At 42.9% G+C, this 23,409-nt stretch overlaps 1 protein-coding gene across 6 annotated transcripts in view; it reads right to left on the bottom strand.

The window, feature by feature from the left end:
* Usp40 (ubiquitin specific peptidase 40) overlaps positions 1-23,409 on the bottom strand; it is a 65,241-nt gene that overhangs the window by 8,887 nt on the left and 32,945 nt on the right. For all 6 annotated transcript variants that reach the window (XM_070013402.1, XM_070013539.1, XM_070013622.1 and 3 more), the window contains 13 exons: positions 22,974-23,145; positions 20,830-20,914; positions 19,635-19,705; positions 18,498-18,817; positions 16,780-16,903; positions 15,361-15,418; positions 10,481-10,534; positions 9,198-9,286; positions 7,472-7,558; positions 6,634-6,670; positions 3,367-3,431; positions 1,743-1,817; positions 105-228 (listed from right to left, as the gene is read on the bottom strand). In XM_070013402.1, the coding sequence (XP_069869503.1) occupies positions 105-228; positions 1,743-1,817; positions 3,367-3,431; positions 6,634-6,670; positions 7,472-7,558; positions 9,198-9,286; positions 10,481-10,534; positions 15,361-15,418; positions 16,780-16,903; positions 18,498-18,817; positions 19,635-19,705; positions 20,830-20,914; positions 22,974-23,145 (1,361 nt within the window). The remainder of the gene's footprint in view (positions 1-104; positions 229-1,742; positions 1,818-3,366; positions 3,432-6,633; positions 6,671-7,471; positions 7,559-9,197; positions 9,287-10,480; positions 10,535-15,360; positions 15,419-16,779; positions 16,904-18,497; positions 18,818-19,634; positions 19,706-20,829; positions 20,915-22,973; positions 23,146-23,409) is intronic.

Genomic DNA, 23,409 nt, shown 5'->3' with positions numbered 1-23,409 from the left:
TACAACGGTTGTACTTTCAGCCTTCTGTTTCACTTGACCCTGAGAGCAGAGGCAAGCTCTTGACGCTGCTATGCACGCTGGTGGCTGTCATCCTGGGTGCTCACCTTGGCTGGAAGCAACTCTGCAGCTGCTGCCTTGAGAAGGGGCGCAGTTAGGCTGGTACCGACTCTCCTGGTGTCCTGATGGCCCCCAAGGCTGGTACCACCAGATGGGCACCTTCAGGAATCCCTAGAGAACAGAGCATTTAAACTGCTGTGACACACCGATGGAGTCTTTACCTTCGCTTCCACGAAGTGAAATATCTTCACACAAAATATTCTTCAATTTATTATTTTTCCTTCTAGATTTTTTTTTTTGGGGGGGAGGGAGGGTTGGTTGTAGGGCTTGAACGCAAGGCCTAGGCACTGTCCCTGAGCTTTTTTGCTCAAGGCTAGTGCTCTACCACATAGAATGTGTAGAAGCACGAAGAACTATGAGGTCCTTTCCAGACATGTTACACACTAGTTCTGGGTGCTGAGGTGCTGCTGGCACAGTACTTCAGGCTTACTGGGCTCCAGGGATAACCAAGGAGCTTGAGGCCTAGTACCCAAGATGGTTTCCTATAGGCAAACACACGAAAGGAACCCAGTGTCTTAAATACACCCTGAAATTCCAGCCTTTTCTTATTTCCCACTCTTTTCCTTACCAATAAAGAAATTCAAGAGATTTATTAAGAAAAGCTGTTACAGCCATTTCCAACAAAGGATGAGAATGTACAAATAACTGTAGTATTTAAAATATCTACTTCAAAAAATTCATATTTCAGTATTTCTTATGGCATTAGTGAGAATGAACAAATACACAACCTCAACTCAGTTAAATCCATACAAAGCCAAACAGCAAAATGAGAGACAAAGGCATAGCTCAAGTGGTGGAGCTCTAGGCAAGCAAGCAAGCTGAGCAAAAGCCAAACCAAAACAGCAATGGAAAAACAAAAACAAAATTCCATTTTTTCCCCCTAGCAAGATGTAAAAAGCCAGAAAGTCTAACAATAGACATTCCATGTTGGTGAAAAATTGAACTTGTATAAATTGTAATGGAAATAGAAACTGCTATAAGATTTAGCCCAATGTGCCAGCATTTAAAGTGTTTAAGTAAGTTCCACATTCAAGACATTCCACACTTAGGAATTTATGTCTGACACACATGTGTGTTACAAAGCTGTAAGTTACAGGATTATTCATTCAAAAATTTTTATCATGCCAACACCATGACCCAACTTCAAGATACAGCTTCAGAAAGTTGATTATATTATAGTAGGCCATAATTATTGGCAGAAAAATTTCGGTTCTAGATGTTTATCCTGTAGATATGTTCATATATACAAAAATAGCACATGCATACATATTTACAGTATTTATATACAATAAGTAAGCTATGGGCTTAGGGAGATAGCTCGGTGGCTGTGTGCTAGTCTGGCATAGGGAAGGCCATGATTCATTCCTTCCCCTGCAGATGGGATATCTAGCATGCATATATATAATATATATATATAAAATCTTTTGTGCAAAGAAAAAGAAATATCTATGTGTAATTTTATGTAAAAATGTAGGAAGGAAATGCTTCTGATTGGCAGGATTTTGAACAGTTTTCTGTTCCTTTTATGACTGTGTTTTTCCATTGTCCTGTGACAGAGATCATCTTTGTAACTAGACAACAATAGCTGTTACTTACAGAATGTCTGTTTAGAAGCAAAATCTTACCAGAGGGGGCAGTTTTCCTTTCATTAAAAGCAAAGTATCTCCAGAGCATATCCTAAGTTCTTTCAGTGTTGCATCCTGGGAATATAGAAATTCTTTTTTGTCACTTATGACTTCTGAAAGGAACAAAGAAACCATTGAATCTTTTTTATGCCTCTTATCACCTAGTCAAGAAATAAATCAGTAGTAAAGCAGAGAGTGAAGACATAGGAAGTAAGCTAAGAATATAAAATCAAATAACATATATTAGTGGATACAAATCATTAAAAATCATAAAAGAGCTGAGGAAAGGGAGATCTGAGAAAGGATAAGAGACTAAGTTATGAAAGATAGAATTTGAATGACACCTAAAAAGGAGGATTCCATTTACAAAGTTAGAGGAAACAAGGAACTTGTCTTGAAAAACAGGATAAGGCAAAAGTCAAAGCTGACAATAAAGCCTGGCTTGTCTTGGTGAAGAGCTAAGAGGTGGCATGGGGTGGGAAGAGCCGCTGGAGAGGGCACCAAGTGAAGCTGGCCTGGAGGATAGACACAGGCCAAACTGGGATGGGACAGAAGCATAGGAGCTCCTCCAGCTGGCTGCTCCATGCATGACATCGTGAAGTGAGAATGGCAGACAGGGCGCAGGGAAGAGGTTGTGGTAATTCAGGTAACAGGCAAGGGCTTGAAGAAAGGCCAGCAGGGGAAATGGTGAGGAAGGGAAAGAAGCCAGCAGGCCCTGAAGGCTGAGACGAAATCGGAAGAAGGAAAGATAAGTAGGTAAGCCACAGTTTAGTCTGACAAGACTAGAATTAAAAAGACAGATGGCAAACCCTGGTAGGGAAGCTAGTTTTGAGCTTACTATCAGATAAATTATTTAATAGTGATTTGGGAATTACTCCAGAAGACAATAGTCACATACGGTGGCTCGCATCTCTCATCCTGGTGCTAGGGAGGCTAAGGTAGGGGGCCTGCCAATTTAAGAGCAGCCAAGGCTACACAGTGAGGCTCTTGCTCAGAACTCAAGTCTCTACTTCTTCCTCTGGGCAGTCAAACTCTTGAAGATCAAAGGTGAGCCTATCCTGATGGGCCTGCCCACGGCTTTCTAAGTTTGCTCCCGGAGCTTCATTTGTCCTCTTTCCAAACCCATAGGTGTGGACTAGGAGCTTTGATATTCTAGTGGACCAACAGTAAGATTAACTAGGTCTCAACTACCTGTGATGGAATGGCTCCTTGAACTTCCCTGTGTTTGGATGGAGCCAGCCCCAGAGCCTCTAGAACTGGTTGGTAAGATGAATTCTTCCATGTTACAGAGAAATTCTGAGATTAGAGTACTAGGGTCAAAAATTCAGTGTCCAAATGCTGTCATGAGTCCAAAAGGTTTGCTCTCTGGAGTTCTCACTTCCTAGTGATTTCCTGGGGCGTGTTCTCACTCTCTCTCTCAGTGGAACGGTTATCACCCCTTTCCAATGGCTCCCTCCACACTGGGACTTGCCCTCTATCTGAAAGCCATAGTCAGAAGAAGTGAAAAAAGACCCATTCACATCTTTCTGTGTTCTAAAAGACAAAGGTTTTCCCTGGACTTTGAAGGGGAAATCCTGCAGGAAAATACAATGATGTGTAAGAGTGAGATGGTAGAAAGTCTCACCTCTTCACATAGAGGCTCCCCAGCTTCGTAGCACCAGTCCATTTTCCGTAAATGCCATGCACCCCCTGTGAAGGAATGCAGAATATGTCACTGCACCAGTGATCCTTCTGGATAATTAAACAGCAAATGAATCTTATGAATCTTGACCTTATCATCATCATCATCATCATCATCATCATCATCATCACCACCATCATTTTGTGCCAGTCCTGGTGCTTGAACTCAGGGCATGGACACTGTCCTTGAGCTTTCTTTTGCTCTCCCACATGAGCTACAGATCCACTTTCAGCTTTTTGGTTGGTTAATTGGAGATAAGGGTCACATGGACTTTCCTGTCTGGACTGGCTTCGAACTGTGATCTTCAGATCTCAGCCTCCTGAGAAGCTAGGATAACAGGTATGAGCCATTAGCACCTAGCCATTAATTATTATTGATTAAATTATCTCATATAGCATGAAGAAAGTTTTCTCCCTAAGTTGGTAAATTTTCTCTTTCACTACAAACTTGTGAATAAAAACTATATTTATATGTTTAATTGTAAAAAACTTGCTGATATTACACATTTCTTTGCACCTTTTGTATTTATATGCACACATGTACAGACCACATACAGTATACATATACATAGACATGTGCATACAGCAGTCTTCTGTAAGCCTCATGAGTTCACTTCATTGTCTTGGCTGAGGTGCATGCCCACATTGCCCAGAAGCTGCTAATGTGCAAGAAAATTATTCCTACCTGCTCAGCAGTTAGTCTAAGAAAAATACAGCACTAGTACAGCCCAAAGATCATATGGGTGAATATCTATATTATAAATGATAAATACATTTCAATCAGTTTCTATTTTTCAGTATACTTGCTACACTCGAGAAATTAATGAGATGTTTTGTTTATTGCATGGTGAGAAAAGCAAGTGCAGGAAAAGTTAGAATACCGGTGATTTAGTAATGTTTATCAACAAATAACACATCTTTCCTCCACCAAGAACATTTAAAATAAATTTCTTACTTATGTCCATGAGCCCACCTTCGTACCTTCCTTGTGGATCCTCTTTAGTCATTTAGTCCTCTTTAGTTTTAAATATGGTGAGATTTACAACACTACATTTTAAACTTAATTTAAGCACCTTTAAAAATCACCCACAAGGGGCTGGGAATGTGGCTTAGTGGTAGAGTGCTTGCCTAGCATGCATGAAGCCCTGGGTTCAATTCCTTAGTACCACATACACAGAAAAAGCTGGAAGTAGTGTGGTGGGTCAAGTGGTAGAAAGGCTCAAGGACAGTGCTTAGGCCCTGAGTTCAAGCTCTAGGTCTAGAAAAAAAAATTACCCACAAGTTGTAGATACTATGAGCCCAGCATAGCACAGTGGTAAGAAACTGGCTGAAGAGAGAGCCAGCTGCTCTCTGGAACGCTGGGCCAGCAGGCTGACCTTCCTCAGCTGTGGGCCAGAAACAGCCAGGGTGGTGGGACTGAGGGACTGCCCTGGAGACACAGCAGACACACTGCCAGAACGCAGCTTCCCCTTCCAGGTAAGGAAACTGGCCTCTGTGTTAACACAGTGTGACCAGCAGAGGGTGCTAAAGACAGCAGCACAGTGCCATCAACTGCTCAGAACACGAAATTATCCTGGATTTAGATTTCTCATTCTATTACATTCCCTAATCATCTACACCACAAAAATACTGACATGAAACAGGACAAACTGAAATTCTCAGTGATTTAAAAAGTTAGTGAAACAAGCCGGGCGCTGGTGGCTCACGCCTGTAATCCTAGCTACTCAGGAGGCTGAGATCTGAGGATCGCGGTTCAAAGCCAGCCCGGGCAGGAGAGACTGTGAGACTCCTATCTCCAATAAACCACCAGAAAACCGGAAGTGGCGCTGTGGCTCAAGTGGTAGAGCGCTCGCCTTGAGCTGAAGAGCTGAGGGACAACGCCCAGGCCCAGAGTTCAAGCCCCACGACCGACAAAAAAAAAAAAAAAAAAAAAAGTGAAACAATAGCTAGGATATGGAAACAACCCAGATGCCCCACCACAGATGAATGGATCCAAAAATTGTGGTATCTATACACAATGGAATATTATGCAGCCATTAGAAATGACAAAGTAATGGCATTTGCAGGGAAATGGATGGAGCTAGAAGGAATCATGTTGAGCGAGGTAAGCCAAGAGCAAAGAGACAAACGGTACATGGTCTCCCTGATAAGTGGATGCTAAATCCAAAATGTTAGGTGATACGACAAAACTAACAGGACTTAAGAAACAAAGAACTCCCACTCATCTGGTCGAACCACTACTAAATATCCCCATGCTGCTGATCACATGTATGGTGTATAACATGTGTACACCATTTTATGTTATAGACTGTGATAGACAATTTGCTCCAGGAAAGTTAGAATGAACTTGTGACTTTAAATGAGCATCATTATTCCACAATACTGTGAAATTCGGGAAATTATGTAATGACTTAATCACAATTAAAAAAAAAAAAAGAACTTCGGGGAAGGTAGGGAGGGAGGGGATGGTAGGGGGAAAACAATGGAGGGGGTAACAGTGCTCAATAGGCAGTGTACTCATTGCCTCACTCATGTAACTGTAACCCTCTGTATAGTATCTTTACAATAAAAAATTAAAAAAAAAAAAGAAATGAAAAAAAAAGTTAGTGAAAGACCTAGGTAATTCAGAGTGACATAACTCTTTATTGTTTCCCTACTGGATCCTACCTAAGTGTTCTTTACTTAGATTTAATCTGGTATTGCTTTTTTTTTTTTTTTTTTTGTCAGGTGTGGGGCCTGAACTCTGGGCCTGGGCGCTGTCCCTCAGCATTTTAACTCAAGGCTAGCACTTGAGCCACTTGAGCCACAGTGCCACTTCTGGCCTTTTCTGCTTATGTGGTGCTGAGGAATTGAACCCAGGGCCTTATGGATACGAGGCAAGCACTCTACCACTGAGCCTCCTTCCCAGCCTCTGCTTTTTGTTTTTTTTTTTTTAGTTTGAAAAGAAGGAGGCAATCCATTATGGTAGTATAGAAATTTACTTTTTTGTTTCCAGTCTACACTTCTTCCCATAGCCCAGGAAAAAAGCTTAAAAAAGAAGTAGCTGAATTGATGGAATCTTAGCCCTTGGCAGGCTGAGGCAGGAGCCTGAGGCCATGAGCTTGAGGTCAATCATTTTGGGCTACCTAGAGAAACCCTGTCTCAAATAAGCAAAACTTAAGAATGCAGATAAGATTAAGACTTGATGATGTTATCATAGTAAATAACTTACCTGACAGACCAGATTTCTTCAGCATTATCTTTAAACACTGCAAAAAATTATGTCTAATATTAGTTTTCTATTTCTGAGTTATAGTATGGCAAATACCTTTTCCCCTAAGAACCAAGCAAGCCTCTGTGTGTGTTTGTGGTTTTGTGTTTTTGTGTGTGTGTGTGTGTGTGTGTGTGCACGTGTGCAAAGTGCAGAGGGAGGGGGTGATGTCCTGTGATCCTAGCTAGTTAGGAGGTTGAAAATAGGAGGATTGCAAATTTGAGGCCAGCCTGGGAAAAAACGTTCGCTAGACTTCTAATCAACCCCGAGTTAGGTGCAGTGGTGTATATCTGACATCCTAAGCTATACAGGAGGCTGAGATTGGGAACATCACTGATCCTGGCCAATCCAGGCAATAAAGTCCCTATGACTCCATCTCAATGGAGGAAAACTGGACATAGTGGTGCACCTATCAACCCAACCACTACAGGAAGCCTAAAACAGGAGGACTGCAGTCGAGGTGCACCTGGGCAGGAAATGAGAGCTTATTTAAAAAATGACCAGCACAAATCAGGGCTGGAGACATGGCTATGTGGCAGAGTGTGTGCCTAGCAAGCATGAAGCACGGAGTGCAGCCCTAAGTATTATTTATGACCCCAAGACACTAAAACAATCGTCATCTAATTTAAGAATCCTAGTAGGTCTTTCAATTTTCAAGGTCCTGGCACTCACCTAACAATTACTCGCAACTCTTGCGAGTATGCTATGGAAACCCACCCCTAGGCTCCAGAAGCCAGCCCCGGCCACCCCTGCTCCCCCGCCAGTGTCACAGCCCCAACCAAAGAGAAAAATGACTTACATCTCTCACAGACAGTGTTTCCTCTACTATGACCTCCAATTCTACGCCTGGTTGAAGGTCAGTCCCCAGAGCAAAAAACAGGAACAGCTAAGAGCGAGGCAGAAAAGTATGAATGCAACTCAACCTGAATTTAAAAAAGTTTTTGGTTTTTTCTGGCAGTACCAGAGGTTTGAACTCAGAGCCTTGCGCTTGCCAGGCAGGTACTTTACCACTTGAACCATGCCCTGAGACCCTGGATTTCTATAAATGGATGATTTAGTTCCACAAAGTAAATATTAATAAAATATTAAATAGTAACACAATCATAATTAAAACTCAGGGTTAGGATGCAGCTGATGGCAGGGTGCTGATGCAGTATGCTCAAGGCCATGGCTTTATTTCCAACACTCCATGCACAAACAAAACCAACAAAACGCCCCAAATTATGTAAAAGCAAGACTGTGCTCAGTGCTACCACTTAAACAATAACCTCACCTACTGAGAAACAGAAGATGCTCCCTCACCAATGTTCTACTGCTCATCAAACCTTCCACAGACAGTGTTCCTTGGACTACCAGCTCCCTTTCTAAGTCAGCCTCTCCCTGCAGCGGGCTATGCACAGCTCACGGGATCCTCTGTACGTGGACATGACGGGACTCGTGCATGAAGTTCTCCTTGCTTCTCAGCTGCCCTAGGCCCATCTGACTGCACTGGTAATTTTGAACAGCCCACAAGATGTATATACAGATAGAAAAAGCTCTGGCCAGGACCAAGGTTCCCACCCTAGAATCTGCTACACAGTGAGCCCCCACTTTTCTGAGCCACATGGGGGGATTTTCCTTTCTTTTCTTTCCTTCTGAGGCAGAGCACTACTTTTTTCCTCCTCTTGTTTTATGAGGCAGGGTCCTGTGATATCCACCAGGCCTGCCTCCATCTTGAAAAGTAGACCAAGCTGGACTCCAACTCATGATCCCCTGTCTCCTAAGTTCTGAGAGCACAGGAATGTGTCACCATGCCTAGCTTTATAGGATTTTCTATTTAGGGCTTTCACATATTGTAATTCCTAAGACCCCCTAGGGAAAATGTAAATGTATTCTCTTGATTCCTCACTAATTTAGTCTCATTGCTCATGTCTGTCTTCCTTCCGGCTCGTCCTGCACTGCTATTTGCTAGCACTCAGGAAGCACATTTAAGGGGCAGTTGGCAAGCCAAGCTTGTGTTGACACAGTGACAGTAAGGCTACTATTATGACTTTTGGACCATAATAAAAGTTTATTAGATAGGGCTTCTGGCATGGTGTTTATAGAGAAAATGCATCCTGATAAAGGCAATGGAAAAGGGCAGCTGCTGTGAAAGTATCCTATTGTTGCAGAGAGTAATTTTAAGTTCAAAATCGCTATATTAAATGTACAACACCACTCACTGACTGTTAGATTCATTATCTTCTGCTAAAAGAGGAAACAACAGCATTGCTGGCTACAACTGCAGGAGGCCAAGACTATCAGATGGGGCCTAACCGTGCAGGCCTGGACATGCTCTTCAGAATTGAGGAAATGCTCACCTTTGTGGTCACACAGCCTTACAGATAACCCTTACAGATTTTTACAGAAAAGGAATCTCATACAGATGATGCAGTACAGTATCATATATTTAGGTACAGAGCAACACTAATACATTCCTTCAGGGCAAGTTTGAGGAAAACCACCATTAGAGATAAAGAGCATTTATGGAGGTACCCTAATCATACCTGAGAGGAAGTTGGTGCTTTTCCAAGACACAGTGCCAGAGTGCTCCCCAGCCTCACCTCCGCCTCCTTCAGGGTAGCGCTGTCCGGCACTGGAAAGACATTTGACAACATGGTCAATGCTTCCAATCCTACCTCCATTGGCAAAATGACTGAAGTTAGTCTTTCTTTGACAATCAGGAAGATCAAGATCAAAGCCGCATGTGGTGGTACACAGGGAAGCAGAGACAGGAGGATTGTGAATTTGAGGTCAGCAAGAGAACTTGAGCCAGACTTTGGACCAAAAGAAAAAAAAACCCAAAAAACAAAAAAGAGGGACTAGATTGTAGCTGAGCGGTAGAATGTGTGCTTTAGCCTGTGCCAGCAAGGCCCTGGGTTTCATCCCAAGCAATGCTACACTAACAGATTTTCATATACTACCCCTAAAAAGAATTAAGAAAAAAAAGCCACCAGGTGTGATAGCTCACACTTGTATTCTCTACTTGGCAGGACGAGACTAGGAGAGCTGTGGTTGAGGCCAGCACAGGCAAACCCTATAAGAAGGTGAGTTCAGTAGCACATGCCCATCACCTCAGCTCAATGGGAATTATTAAATAGGAGGATCACTGTCTAGGCTGGACTAGGCAAAATAAAAAACCCTACACTAAAAAGAACAAAAGCACACATGATAGACTGGTTTCTTCTACCTTTGGAATTACTAGAGATTGCCAACAATAATAATTAGTCTCTGTGACTTAATCCTATTTGATGACAAAATGCGTTTTGGAGGTGAGAACCAAAGATGGCAATAAGATCAATAAAACAGGCCGAGAAGCTAGGAACTAAGACAGAAACATGCCGCCAGACTGCCACGAGAGCAAGGGAGAAAGCTCAGGAAGACGAGGGCTTCATTCTAGTGACAAGGTTTCTATGGAAGTCCAGATGAAATACACCCACAAACCAGTTTCCTAAAGGTCATTTAAGCATATCTGGGACTGGAAACCATTATTTAAGGCAATAGTGTTAAGAAAGATGGATTGTCTGAGCAGTATCAGCTTTTGTAAGCTACCATAAAGATTTAACTGGACAGGGGCTGGGAAGGTGGCTCAGTGGTAGAGTGCTTGCCTTGCATGCGTGAGGCCCTCGGTTTGATTCCTCAGCACCATAAGCAGAAAAAGCCGGAGTGGTGCTGTGGCTCATATGGTAGAGCGCTAGCCTACAATTGAAGAGCTGAGGGCCAGCGCCCAGGCCCAGAGTTCAGGCCCCACGACTGACCAAAAAAAAAAAAAAAAAAAAAAAAGACTTACCTGGACAAAGAAGCTTTCCATTTCTGTCAACAGGTCTCAAACAACTGTTCTCAGCTACAAATAAAAAGAAGCTGGTTAGGACATTAAACAAAGAACACTGAGGACATGTTCTATTGTACAAATTAGAAGGAAGATACTATAGGCTACAAAAAAATCCAAATTAAAAAAAAAAAATCAACTCCAGCTGATTACAGGTATGCGTGGTGGCATACATCTGTAATCCCAGCACTTCAGGAGGCTGAGGCAAGAGGATCAAAAGCTAGCTTCACAGTGAGCTGCCTGGGCTACATAGTGAGACCACATCCCCCAAAAATAAAGCAACTTGAGGCAGGTACCAGTAGCTCACGCCTGTCATCCTGAGCTACTCAGGAGGCTGAGATCTGAGGATCGCAGTTCAAAGCCAGCCCAGGCAGGAAAATCTGTGAGACTCTTATCTTCAATTAACCACCAGAAAACTGAAAGTGGCGCTGTGGCTCAAGTGGTAGAGCACTAGCCTTGCACTGAAGAGCTCAGGGACAGCGCCCAGGCCCAGAGTTCAGACCCCATGACTGACAAAAAATAAATAAATAAAGCAACTGAAAATTCCCCCTCCCAACAAAACCCCCTGCAACAATGGAAAGAACAAAACCAAAACCAAGTCTGAGCGTTTTCCACTCTGCAGTCATTCAGGGCTGTAAACATATCATTTTAGCGAGAGAGAGAGAGAGAGAGAGAGAGAGAGAGAGAGAGAGAGAGAGAGAGAGAGAGAGAGAGAGAGAGAGAGAGAGAGAGAGAGAGAGAGAGAGAGAGAGAGAGAGAGAGAGAGAGCGCACGCGCATGGCAGGGGAGGGGTTGGAATCACAATTGGTCTATGACATTAAATTTTTTTTGTCACAACTCTCTAAGGGTGTGTGTGTGTGTGTGTGTGTGTGTGGAGCAGAAAGTTTAAAAAAGCAGTAAAAGTTGACCAGAAACTAAGAGCTGAGTGCGTCATCTTTGCAGAGCGCATATCACGAAGTGTAGAGTCTGGTTTCTCCTTGTGTGGCAGTGACGGCTGGGGTGAGCCTTCCCCAGCCCCAGCGAGGGCCCTACCTCCTTCTGAGCTCAGACCAGCCCCCAGCGTGGCACACTTTGTGCCCTCAATGGCATGAACGGTCTCTGACAGCCCCGTTCATGCCAGGTCTTCAGGGGCACCTTCATTTCTCTTTGCCACCTCCTCTTCCTCATGTGGGTTAGGGCGCCCTGGGAAGGCCTCTCTTGAGTGACAGCAGCATCTACTTCCCTGGAGACTGAGGCTGCTTCTACCGCTTCTTATTCCTGTGCTTTCTTCCTTGGCCAACACTCTCTTTCACTGAACATTCTTCTAGCCCATTGCACACATGTGATGGAGGAAAGGAGGCACCACAACCACACACTGTGCTATGTGTGTGCTGAGCTACGAAAGAGACCCACAGAGGCCTATCACCAGAGGACGCCAGACAGGGTGCATGCTTATTTACACTGATCTGTGCAGGGCCAGCTGGTAACCTATTTTTTTACCCATAACATATTGCGGTTGCTGGAATTCAAGACCTATTACTAGGGGTCTATTGTTATATAACTACATAATATGGACTGAAATTCACACAACTCTTCTTATATTTAAACTGTAGGGTGATTTTATGCATAGCAAGGGAACTGGGGACAGAATTCACTATTTTTGAATGTTCAGATTCCTGCTTGATGAAAAGGAATACATAGACTTTATAGTTCACATAATTCTGACATGAACTGCAGAAAGGAGGCTTTTGAACTGGCAAGAACAGCACAGACCTAGCAGTTCTAAGTTTATTAGACTGGAACAGAATCTCTCCCTGAGCTTCTTGAGCTCGGTATTTTATACGACAATAATATGAATATAGTATATAGTTCTACTAAAAATTTCTTGTGAACTGTAACAGTTTATAAAAGGAGTTCTTTGTCTTAAAAGGTATACTTAAAATACTGTATTCTTAAATCTTTTCACTTTCAGCTCAGTATGATGATTCATGTCTGTAGCCCAAGCTACTTGAGAGACTAAGGCAAGATCACCTGAACCCCAGAGTCTGAGGCCAGACTAGGCAACACAGCAAGATACCCACCTTGCGTCCACCACAAGAACCAAAGCCAAGTATTTAAATTTTCATCCAATGAGCACATGTTGGCCATGTGCTGCATGCAGGACATAGTTAGAAACTGTGATAGAGAGGTAAAGAATCACAGCCATGTACTCTATTCTCCCACAGACTCATCCATTGGGAGAGGTGATGGCAATGACACAAATTAAAAGGAGTTACCCCTCTGTATAGTATCTTTACAATTAAAAAAAAAACTTGGGAGAAACAAAAAAAATAAAAGGAGTTACCATAGGAAGTGCTATGACAGGAAAGAAGGCGTCAGTGTGAAACAGAGATGAACTGAGACCGTGTGGGTAGGGGTAAAGGGGGAGGTGGCATTTTGGAGCCACTGAGTGCCTATCACATCTTTAATTTCTTTCTTTCTTTTTTGGGGGGGTCAGGTCGTGGGGCCTGAACTCTGGGCCTGGGCGCTGTCCCTCAGCTCTTCAGTTCAATGCTAGTGCTCTACCACTTGAGCCACAGCTCCACTTCTGGCTTTTTTCTTTTTCTGCTTATGTGGTGCTGAGGAATCGAACCCAGGGCCTCAGGCATGCAAGGCAAGCGCTCTGCCACTGAGCCACCTTCCCAGCCCCACATCTTTAATTTCTTGTAACATATTTTCTAGGTTTTCTTCCTTTCTTTCTTCCTCCTTTCCTTTCCCTCTCCTTCCCTTCCCCCCCCCCTCCTTTCCTTTCCTTTCCTTTTGTTTTCTTTTCTTTTCTGTTGTTGGTCATGGGGCTTGAACTCAGGGCCTAGGTGCTGTTCCTGAACTTTTTCCATTCAAGGCTAGCATCCTATCACTTTGAGCCACAGCGCTACTTCTTGTTTTCTGGTGGTAAATTAGAGATAAGAGTCTCATGGACTTTCCTGCCCGGGCTGGCTTTGAACCATGATCCTCAGATCTCAGCCTCCTGAGTAGCTAGGGTTATAGGCGTGAGCCACCAGCACCCAGCTTCTAGGTTTTTTTTTGTTTTTTTGTTTTAGTGTATAACTCTTACCTGTATTTTGTGAAGTATATTCCTGACATTGCATGGTATTTTATGTTATTATAAATGTTTTTATAAATTCAATGTCCATTTTGTTACTGGTAGATTAGAAATATAATGGAATTTGTATGGTTTTGGGATATGAATTCATTAGAATGGATAATCATGAATATGGACAAGGATGTGGCACATATTAGGAGAGCCATATACTACTCAATCACTTCAGAAAATAGTATGGTGGTTTCTTAGAGGGTTAATGTAAATTTTCCATTTGATACTCTTTCTAATGCTGTATATCTGCTCAAGAGAATGGAAAACATAACCACAAACATAAAGACTTACATGTGGATGTATACAGCAGCATTGTTCTAAAAGTATAAAAAGCCCAAGTGTCCATCAGCCGATGACATATCCACACCACTGACCATCAGTAGTAAAAAGGAATAAACCATTGATAAGTACTAACTAATGGATAATGTTCTCAAAAACGTAAGAAGCCAGGTACGAGCAAATGTGGTATGGTCCTGTTTATATGAAACATCAAGCATACCAGGTCTACAAAAACTGGAAGTAGACCAGCCATTGAGAGGGTCTGAGCTTGGAGCTGAGGGCTCTTTATGGAGCAGTGAAAATGTTCTAAAACTAGACTGTAGTGATGGTGTTCAATTATACACATTCAGTGATAATTACCAACTTATATAAGATTAGTGATTTCTATGTTATCTAATTATATCTTACCAGGTACTGGTGACTTACACCTGTAAATCCTAGCTATTCAGGAGGCTAAGATCTGAGCATTGTGGTCCAAAACTAGCCCAGGCAGAAAAGACCATGAGATATTTATCTCTAGTTGACTACGAGCACCCAGGCCCTGAGTTTTAAGCCCCACAACTGACAACAACAACAACAAAAATCTCAACAAAGCCATTAAAGAAAATGTAATACTTAGTGAATACTGAGTTTATAATGGCTCACACCTATAATCCTAGCTACTCAGGAGGCTGAGATCTGAAGATTACAGTTCAAAGCCAGCCCAGGCAAGAAAAGTCCATGAGACTCATCTTCAATTAACCCCCGCAAACTGGAAGTGACATTGTGGCTCAAGCAGTAGAGCACTCACTTTGAGCTGAAGAGCTCAGGGACAGTACCCAGGCTCAGAGTGCAAGTCCCACGACCAATAACAACAACAAAAATAATAAAAATAAATGTGCTATTACGATACCATTTGTGTGAGGATAAAAATACAAACATATGGGCTGGGAAGGTGGCTCAATGGTAGAGCGCTTGCCTTGCATACCTGAGACCCTGGGTTTGATTCCTCAGCACCACATAAACAAAAAAGAAAAAAGCCGGAAGTGGCGCTGTGTCTCAAGTAGTAGAGCGCTAGCCTTGAGCTGAAGAGCTGAGGGACAGCGCCCAGGCCCAGAGTTCAGGCCCCATGACCGGACCCCCCCTCAAAAAACAAAAAAACCCAAACATATCCACATAGATGTAAGAACAACATGCAGTATGACTCAAATATAGGGACCAGCTTTACACGCAAATAAGACACACTAGTGATGCCTGAGTGGCTGGAGCAAACAGGCGTGAGGAGAACATTCAGAACATTTCAAATGAAGACAGACTCGTGACAAAATATTAACATTCATCCATTTTGGGTGGCAAGCACATGATATTTCCTTTTTCTTTGTACTTTCCCATATGTATATATATATATTTTTTCAATAAGAATACAAACCTATATTAAGTCAAAAGCTAAACATCAATTATAAATGATTACCTAATTCCTCCATTAATTTTAATTCCTTTATGGCTTTAATTCGAATATCAAACACCACCTAAAATAGAGAAATAAAGTAATGATGCAAATGAAGACCGTCAATGTGTGAACATTTTTCCTAACTGAAAACTTTTTCTCTCCTAATTCCTCAAGTTCTTCTAGAAGGTCAAAGGCAAAAATTCAACATAAATTGTTGAACTTATACCCAAACTGATGTCAGCTGGGACAGAAAGTCAGAAAAAACAGTTCTGGCTAGAGCACCCAGGCCCATCCCCGATAAGAGCAAGGGAAGCAAGTGCAAGCAATCCGCTACTCTGTGCTGGGCCGAGGCATTAGGCCCCAAAGAATACATGGAATTAAGTACCCAGGCTACTACAGTTTCTATCTAAACCATTTTGTTTTAGGTTGCTTCCTTTTTTGGCCTAGTTCAGGCCAGTTTCTCTAGGGTATAAGGTGGAAACTTAGGGGTCGTCTACTGACTCGCTTAGCACCTCACCATGACAGGAAGAGGCAGACTTCATCTTTGTTCCCACCCAGGGGGCAGGACTAGCCTCCTGAAACTCATCTCAACTGTGCCTTCCGAGAGTGTCAACAACCATCAATGCACCTTGAGAAATTCAATGTCGATATAAATTAAGCAATATCTTAGTAAGTCTCTTTTCACTTGTTACAGGAAAAAAAATGCACTGGCACTAAATAAGTACATAAAGATAATACTTGAGATAGTATTTAAGGAAACTAGTGTCAAATGGAACCAAGGAATCTCTTTTAAGATCACTTGGCTTGGGCTGGGAAGGTGGCTCAGTGGTAGAGCGCTTGCCTTGCATGCCTGAGGCCCTGGGTTCGATTCCTCAGCACCACATAAGCAAAAAGAAAAAAGCCGGAAGTGGCGCTGTGGCTCAAGTGGTAGAGCGCTAGCCTTGAGATGAAGTGCTGAGGGACAGCGCCCAGGCCCAGAGTTCAGGCCCCACGACCCAACCCAAAAAAAAAAAAGATCATTTGGCTTTACGTATAAGAGTGTACAATGTAAAGCAACTAAAAGCAGAAACAAAACCACACGATACCAAAGCAAAGCAATACAGGTCCTCCCTACTTACACTCACATTTAGTTTAAAAAAATACCAATGAGACCCTTGGAAACAGCATTTTATGTTTACCAAAGTTAAAGGATGACATGACCTTACTAGGTAACTCCTACATTCTAATTCTTGGCTTTAGAATTTGTTTCTTTTAGACACATATTGTCTTGAAATAGGCCAAGTGCTAATAGAGATAAATGAACAGTAATCAAAGGTTTAAAGCAAGCAGTCGATTACTCAAGATTTGAAAAGCTACTGAGACAACTGAAGGACTAACTGGCTTTCTGAATGAAAACCGGGTTGACAGAACTGTCAGCTAACGCAAAGACCTCCTACTCACTGTGTTAGCAGTTGCGGCTATTTTCACTTGGTTCTCTTCAGATTCTGACTGACATAAAATTTTAACTTGGAGCCAGTTGCTCTCTTCCACATCAGCAATCCATTTCCCTTGTCTGGACAACAGACTATAGGTAAAGGGAAAAGCATCTGTAAAAGTGTCTTTTGGGTGTAGAAAAACAGCACTTGTCAAGTAAGTGACTAATCATGATCATGTTTTATTACCTCTATCTGTCCAACCAATTAATTATCACTATTTTTGTAGTCTGGGGCTTGAACTCAGGGTTTTGTGCTTGCTGGGCTGGCACTCTAATGTGACCCACACCTCCGGCCCTTTTTGCTCTGGTTATTTTTGAGACAGGGTCTGGTCTGGCTCTTTCTCCAAGCCTGCCTGGACTATGAGTCTATGCTTCCTGCCGTAGCCTACCACCACGTCCAGCTTCTTCCATTGAGATGGAGTCCCACAAACCTTTTTGCCTGAATTCTTTTGAATTCATACTCCCCGTATAGCTGTGATGATGGGAATAGGTGATGGGGGGTCTCATGAACTTTTTGCCTAAAACTGTGATCTTCCTGATCCCCATCTGTTAGGCAGCTAGGATTACAGGTGTAAGCCACTAGTACTTAACCTTGTTTAAAAACAAGGTGGTGTTAGGCAGCAGACCATGGAGTCTATTTTCAGAACTAAGGGATCGTTTATAACAGGTAGGTGTGTGCAGTTGTGCAGACTGCACAGGAGTGCCATGACTCAGGGTATCATGTATGTCATTGTATATACTGCATATCTGCATTTTCTTTCCTTCTCTTCTTTCCTTCCCTTCCTTCGTTCCTTCCTTCTTTCCTTCCTTCCTTCCTTCCATTTCTTTCATTTCTTTTCTCCTTTCTTTCCTGTCCAAGGGCTTGAACTCAGGGCCTGGGCACTGTTCCTGAGCTTCTTTTTGCTCAAGGCTAGCATTCTACCACTTGAGCCATAGCACCACTTCTGGCTTTTTCTGTGTATGTGGTACTGAGGAGTCAAACTCAGGGCTTCATGCATGCTAAGCAAGCACTCTACCACTGAGCCACTTTCCCAGTCGTATTAGATGCTGACAGTATTTTGTTCTAACAAAATCTTCCTACAGATGGAAGATGAGATGGGCTAGTATGAGTCCTTTTTTGGAAGTGTTTTATCTCAGCTATAACACGCTGACTAAGAAATGTACTCCCATCCGGTGACAGGGGAGGTGCTTCTGAGCTTTAAGTGTGACTATGGGACTCAAGGTCAATTCCTCAGCAGATGCCCCAACTGGCAGCTGGGGGAGGGGGAATACCCAAAAATCAGAAAAGGGTCACCGGAAAGCTGAGTTGCCTTTGGGATCTCTTTAACAAAACATCCAGACACAATCTTAATTCTTTCCTCATGAAGAATTTCAGGAACTTCCTTTGTGAGAATAGGTGTTTAGTTTTTATAATTGGTGCTAAGTGGAATTCAACTGATAGGATTCTGCTTTATAGCCAACTAATTAACACTACTCTACAGAACGAGAGACACCTGAATTATTTATGCACAAACAACTCACTATATAATTTTTTTCCTCTAACATGTGTAACCTAAAACAGTTCAGAATGCTAGAAATGAAGACATATTTAACTCTGACCATTAAAGCTTCAGACTTCTACAGGATGGTATTGTGATAAAACTAACTCTTAGAATTCTCCCCTTTCCTCTTTTCAGCACGCTACCTGTTATTGGCACTGTGGGAATGCTGAAGTAAAAGCGAGCTTCCGTTTCTGAGCCCCTGCTCTCGGAACGTCTTCTTCAAGTCTTTCTGGGGAATGGCAGTCCACTCGTCCCCGCCAGGCTCGGCAAGGTTTACCAGGATGACGCCGACTGGCATGGCCAAGGTAGTGAACACAGTCCGCATTTCCGCATTTGCCGGGAAGACATGTGGGGTCTCCACCAACTGCCCCTGCGTCTCTCCTTCTGCACTTGTCTCCACATGAAGAACATGGATCAGTAGCGGCTCGCAGTCCACACCAGTCTGGATCTGGACTCCGCCAACCTGGGGCAACATGGAGACAACCACCGGCACAGCTGACCTTTGCCACAGGAAACCAGCGCCATGTCACTGTGAACAACTGCTCTTCCAAGATGACCCTCATTTTCTTCCAAGCAAAAACCACGTTTCACAAATATCAGAGGAGCCATTTTAGATTTTATTTTGAAAAATCCTTTTATCCATATTTTCTTTAAGAAGAAAAAGCTGGGCTGTAGGTAGAGACTTAGGAGTTATCTGTGTTGGAGATGAGGTTTTGAACGGATCAAGGATGGCCAGGGTGGTCAAAATATTCTGTACCCCCTTCACTATGGTCCTGCACCTGATATCCCCTCTAGCTCAGTGGTTCTGGCCGCGCCCTCACCAACCCTCATGACACAGCCTGGCACAATGGAGGTGACAATACATTTCTCTCTCTTTATTGTGGTACTAGGGTTTGAGCTCGGGCTACCTCTCATGTTCTCTCACGTAAGCCTTGCTCCCTAGCTCCTTATGCTTTACTTATTTTTTTTTGAATAGTGTCTTGCATTTTGGCCTGGGCCTTGCTCCCCCTACTTAGGTTTCCCTCATGGCTGGCACAACAGGCTTGCACTACCACATCCAACTTCTTATTGTGAGAGGAAGTCGCCATTCAGTCTTCCTTCTCTTTGCTTCCTGAGTAGTTAGGATTACTGGCCTGAGCATGATATCTAGTTGAGTGACATATATCTTTAGCATACAACTTGACTCTACCTTAAATATATTGAACATGTCAGTAGTTTTCTAAAGTCTAACTACATGCTGAATGTCCTAAAGTATACTTCTTGAGTAATTTTGTTTTTACCTCCACTCCATTCCATACAAAGATGTCTTCTCCATCAGCAATTTCAGCTTCACACAGTGTCAGTTCATCTCCTAGAATGATGAGATACCACTGATTAAAGAGGAGATATTCAGGCTGAGAAGGTGGCTCAATGGTAGAGTGCTTGCCTTGCATGCATGAAGCCCTGGGATCGATTCCTCAGCAAAACATAAACAGAAAAAGCTGGAAGTGGCATTATGGCTCAAGTGGTAGAGCACCAGCCTTGAGCTGAAGAGCTGAGGGACAGCGCCCAGGCCCAGAGTTCAGGCACACGACTGACAAAAAAAAAAGGATGGACACTTAAGCCTTTGTTTGAGAAGTCACAAGCAGTAATTATTTCATCCTACAGACATTATCTTCTCTTGTGTTTATTTTGATTTAAGGCCAATACCCAGCTCTGTGTGCCCAGCACGGGCCAGCAGTCAGTACAGAGCCAACATCAGAACATTACTCATGCTCTAATGGCCCCTTGACTGTCACTAGCTGCTGCAGATGCTGTGAGCTTCAAGCCTCACAGCTTCCATTTCTTATTTATGAGATGGGTATAAAGGAATTGTTTTGCAAATCAAATGAGATAAATTAGCACAAAACCTGCATAATATTTGGCACAGTGAATCCCAGAATAAATGTTACCATTGGGCTGGGAATGTGGCTTAGTGGTAGAGTGTTTGCATTACATGCATGAAGCTCTGGGTTCAATTCCTAGTACCACATAAAAAGAAAAAGTCAGAAGTGGAGCTGTGGCTCAAATGGTAGAATGCTAGCCTTGAGCAAAAAGCTCAGGGACAGCGCCCAGGCACTGAGTTCAAGCCCCAGGACTGATAAAACAAAACAAAACAATGTTACCACTGCTACCGCTGCTATCTTTGTTTGGTATTATTTCAAGGACTTAAGTACTTTTCTTTGTCCTGCTGCAGACTGTGAAGCTGTGAGTTGAGTAGAAAAATCGTTACATAAATAAGACTCAAATAGTTTTAAGCCATTGGTTCAATAATTTGTGTTAATATAAATAAATGTGTGTGGTAGAAAGGTAGCCTTAGTTTCTCAACGTATAGACCATTTCTGTGTGAGGAAGACTTCACACAGTATAACAGTCGAATGGATGACTTTTCTTTCACTGATCACGTACTATGGTCAAGGCGGGGGAGCCGTGGGCCCCCGATGCCGGCTGTCTTACCATCCAGGGTCTGGTAAAGGTGAAGTCCCGCTGGCACACACTTTGCCACACTGAGAACCATGTCTCCTTCCCAAAACTGCAGCAGCTAAAGGATGGTAGCATAGGAGAGAGAACAATACAGAGTAACACATGACTAGCACACTTCGAGGTTCAATACCCACAGCACATGTACACTCTCATTCCGAACCAACACCAAATTTGGACTAAACACCACTCATTAAATAAGTCAAACTCTAAGATGGTTAATCAAGTGGGGCACCAGCGGCTCATGCCTGTAATCCTAGCTACTCAGAAGGCTGAGATCTGAGAATCCTGGTTCAAAGCCAGCCCAGGCAGGAAAGTCTATGAGACTCATATTAACCACCAAAAACCTGGAAGTAGAGCTGTGGCTCAAGTGTAGAGTGCTAGCCTTGAGCAAAAAAGCTCAGGGACAGCACCCAGGCCCTAGACTGGGTTCAAGTTCAAGCCCCATGACTGGCACAAAAAAACAAAAGAATAAAATAAATTGTATGGTTAACCATATTTATTACTGACAGAAGAATTCTGGTGTACACAACCCAATCACCTTTTTAACAATTCTATTTAATTTATGAGAAGGCCATTTTTACCAAGAACAAACTACTCAAGCAGGCTAGCCTCCAAATTTCTACTCCTACGAACACTTGTTTTTTTGTTTTGTGCCAGTAGTAGGGCTTAAACTTAGGGCCTGAACACTACAGCGCTCAAGATAAGCACTCTACCAGTAGAGCCACAGCTATACTTCCAGCTTTTTGGTGGTTAAGACGAGTCTCACAGACTTTCCTGCTTAGGTTAGTTAGCTTTTTACTACAGTTCTCAGACCTCAGCCTCCTAAGTGGTTATGGTTACAGGTGGGGGCCCCTGGCACCCCGCTAAGAACACTAACATTTTAAATGGACACTACTGAGGGAAAGCAGCATTGGCTCCACCCACACTATGCTTCAGGAACTAGAGAGGAAGGTCTCCCATGGTGGACATAAAAAGTGAAATCTGTGCCCCATTTTCCTGTCAGGAGATGGTGTGGGACAAATAAATATGACTACAGAGAGAACACAGATGAGAGGAGGTGGCAGCCAGGGCTGGGCCTTGTGCCATCACTAACTAGCACCTGGGCAATGCTAGGTCTCTTTAAATCACAATATTCATCTTCAAAATGGACTCAGTATATCCTCGTGAGGTTGAAGAATCAGCTAGCATAGGTTATGTGAAAGCACTGGTAAAACAGGACATATATTCTACTGCTGTAATCACTGAAACACAGCTGGATATCTTATCAATGGATCTTAGCACTCAGTTGTTGCTCAGTGCCAAGAGCTTGCCTAGTGTGTGTGAAGCCCTGGGTTTGATGCCCACAAGTGCAAAATGAAAAGAAAAACAGAATTTCACTAATAAATGTTATGCTACATTAGTGCTTTTATTTAGTGATTCTTGGTTTTATGCAACACACTCAACTTTATGCTCTCGATTTCTCTGAAAAAGAAGTTTCTTTCATTTATCTTTTTTTTTTTTCTTTTTGTTGGGCATAGGGCTTGAAATCTGGGGTTGAGCACTGTCCCTCAGCTCTTCAGCTCAAGGCTAGCATTCTACCACTTGAGCCACAGCACCACTTCCAGTTTTGTGAATGGTTTACTGGAGATAAGAGTCTTACCGGGGCTGGCTTTGAACCGTGATCCTCAGATCTCAGCCTCCTGAGTAGCTAGGATTACTGGCGTAAGCCACTGGCGCCTGGCTTTCATTTATATTTCAAATAAGCAACAAGTCCAAATTGTCCGGCCCTCCTAAACAAAATATGACAGGCCCGATTCTCCACCTGAAACGCTGCTGGGAAAGTGAGCAGGAAGACCTGTGGAAAAGACTCACAGTGCTGGGAGGAAGGCACCCACCAGCATCAGGAGGCTGGGACAGGGGGAATCTCAAGTTTGAAGTCAGCCTGGTCACACCTTGTTTAAAAAAAAAAAAAAAGACTTAGGAGTCAGGGGAGAAGGTCTGGTTCATTTACCCTGCTATAAATTGACAGAATTTTCCTAAGTGACTGAAAAAAGTTGTAACCTAAGTAAGTTGAAAGGGAGAATGTCAGCTTGGGATCTATACTAATGCTTCTGTCAAGAGGAAATAGACTAAATTACCTGAAATATCGACTGTCGGAGATCTCCTAAAGTTTTTCTTTTATCAAAAGTCAAATCCCACACACTCTCTGCCTGTGAGGTTCCCGGGTGCAGCGCCCCATTGCAGAAACGATAGTGAGGGCCCAGGTGGAGATGCAATTCAAAATTATTGTTCGCAGAATCACACTCTGTTCTATAAAGAAACATAAAAATACATGCGCATGTTTTTATAAAGACACTGTTCATCTCACACCGACATATTTACTTGACAATGCTAATGTGTTTTCCATTCTAGCTTAGTGGAATCTTCTGTCAAAATAACTCATTTGAAGTTTTTTAGTGAACAGCAAATATTCACTCCTGGCACCATGAATTCCAAAGGAAAACTTTGAGGTTAACTACAATTGTCTGAGCAAACGTTGACACCTGGATTCCTCTAAACTTGAGATACACTGCA

This window comes from Dipodomys merriami, unplaced genomic scaffold, assembly GCF_024711535.1.
Source record: "Dipodomys merriami isolate MVZ:Mamm:240054 unplaced genomic scaffold, mDipMer1.0.p SCAF_1, whole genome shotgun sequence".
NCBI lineage: Eukaryota > Metazoa > Chordata > Mammalia > Rodentia > Heteromyidae > Dipodomys > Dipodomys merriami.
This window is presented reverse-complemented; position numbering and strand designations above follow the sequence as displayed.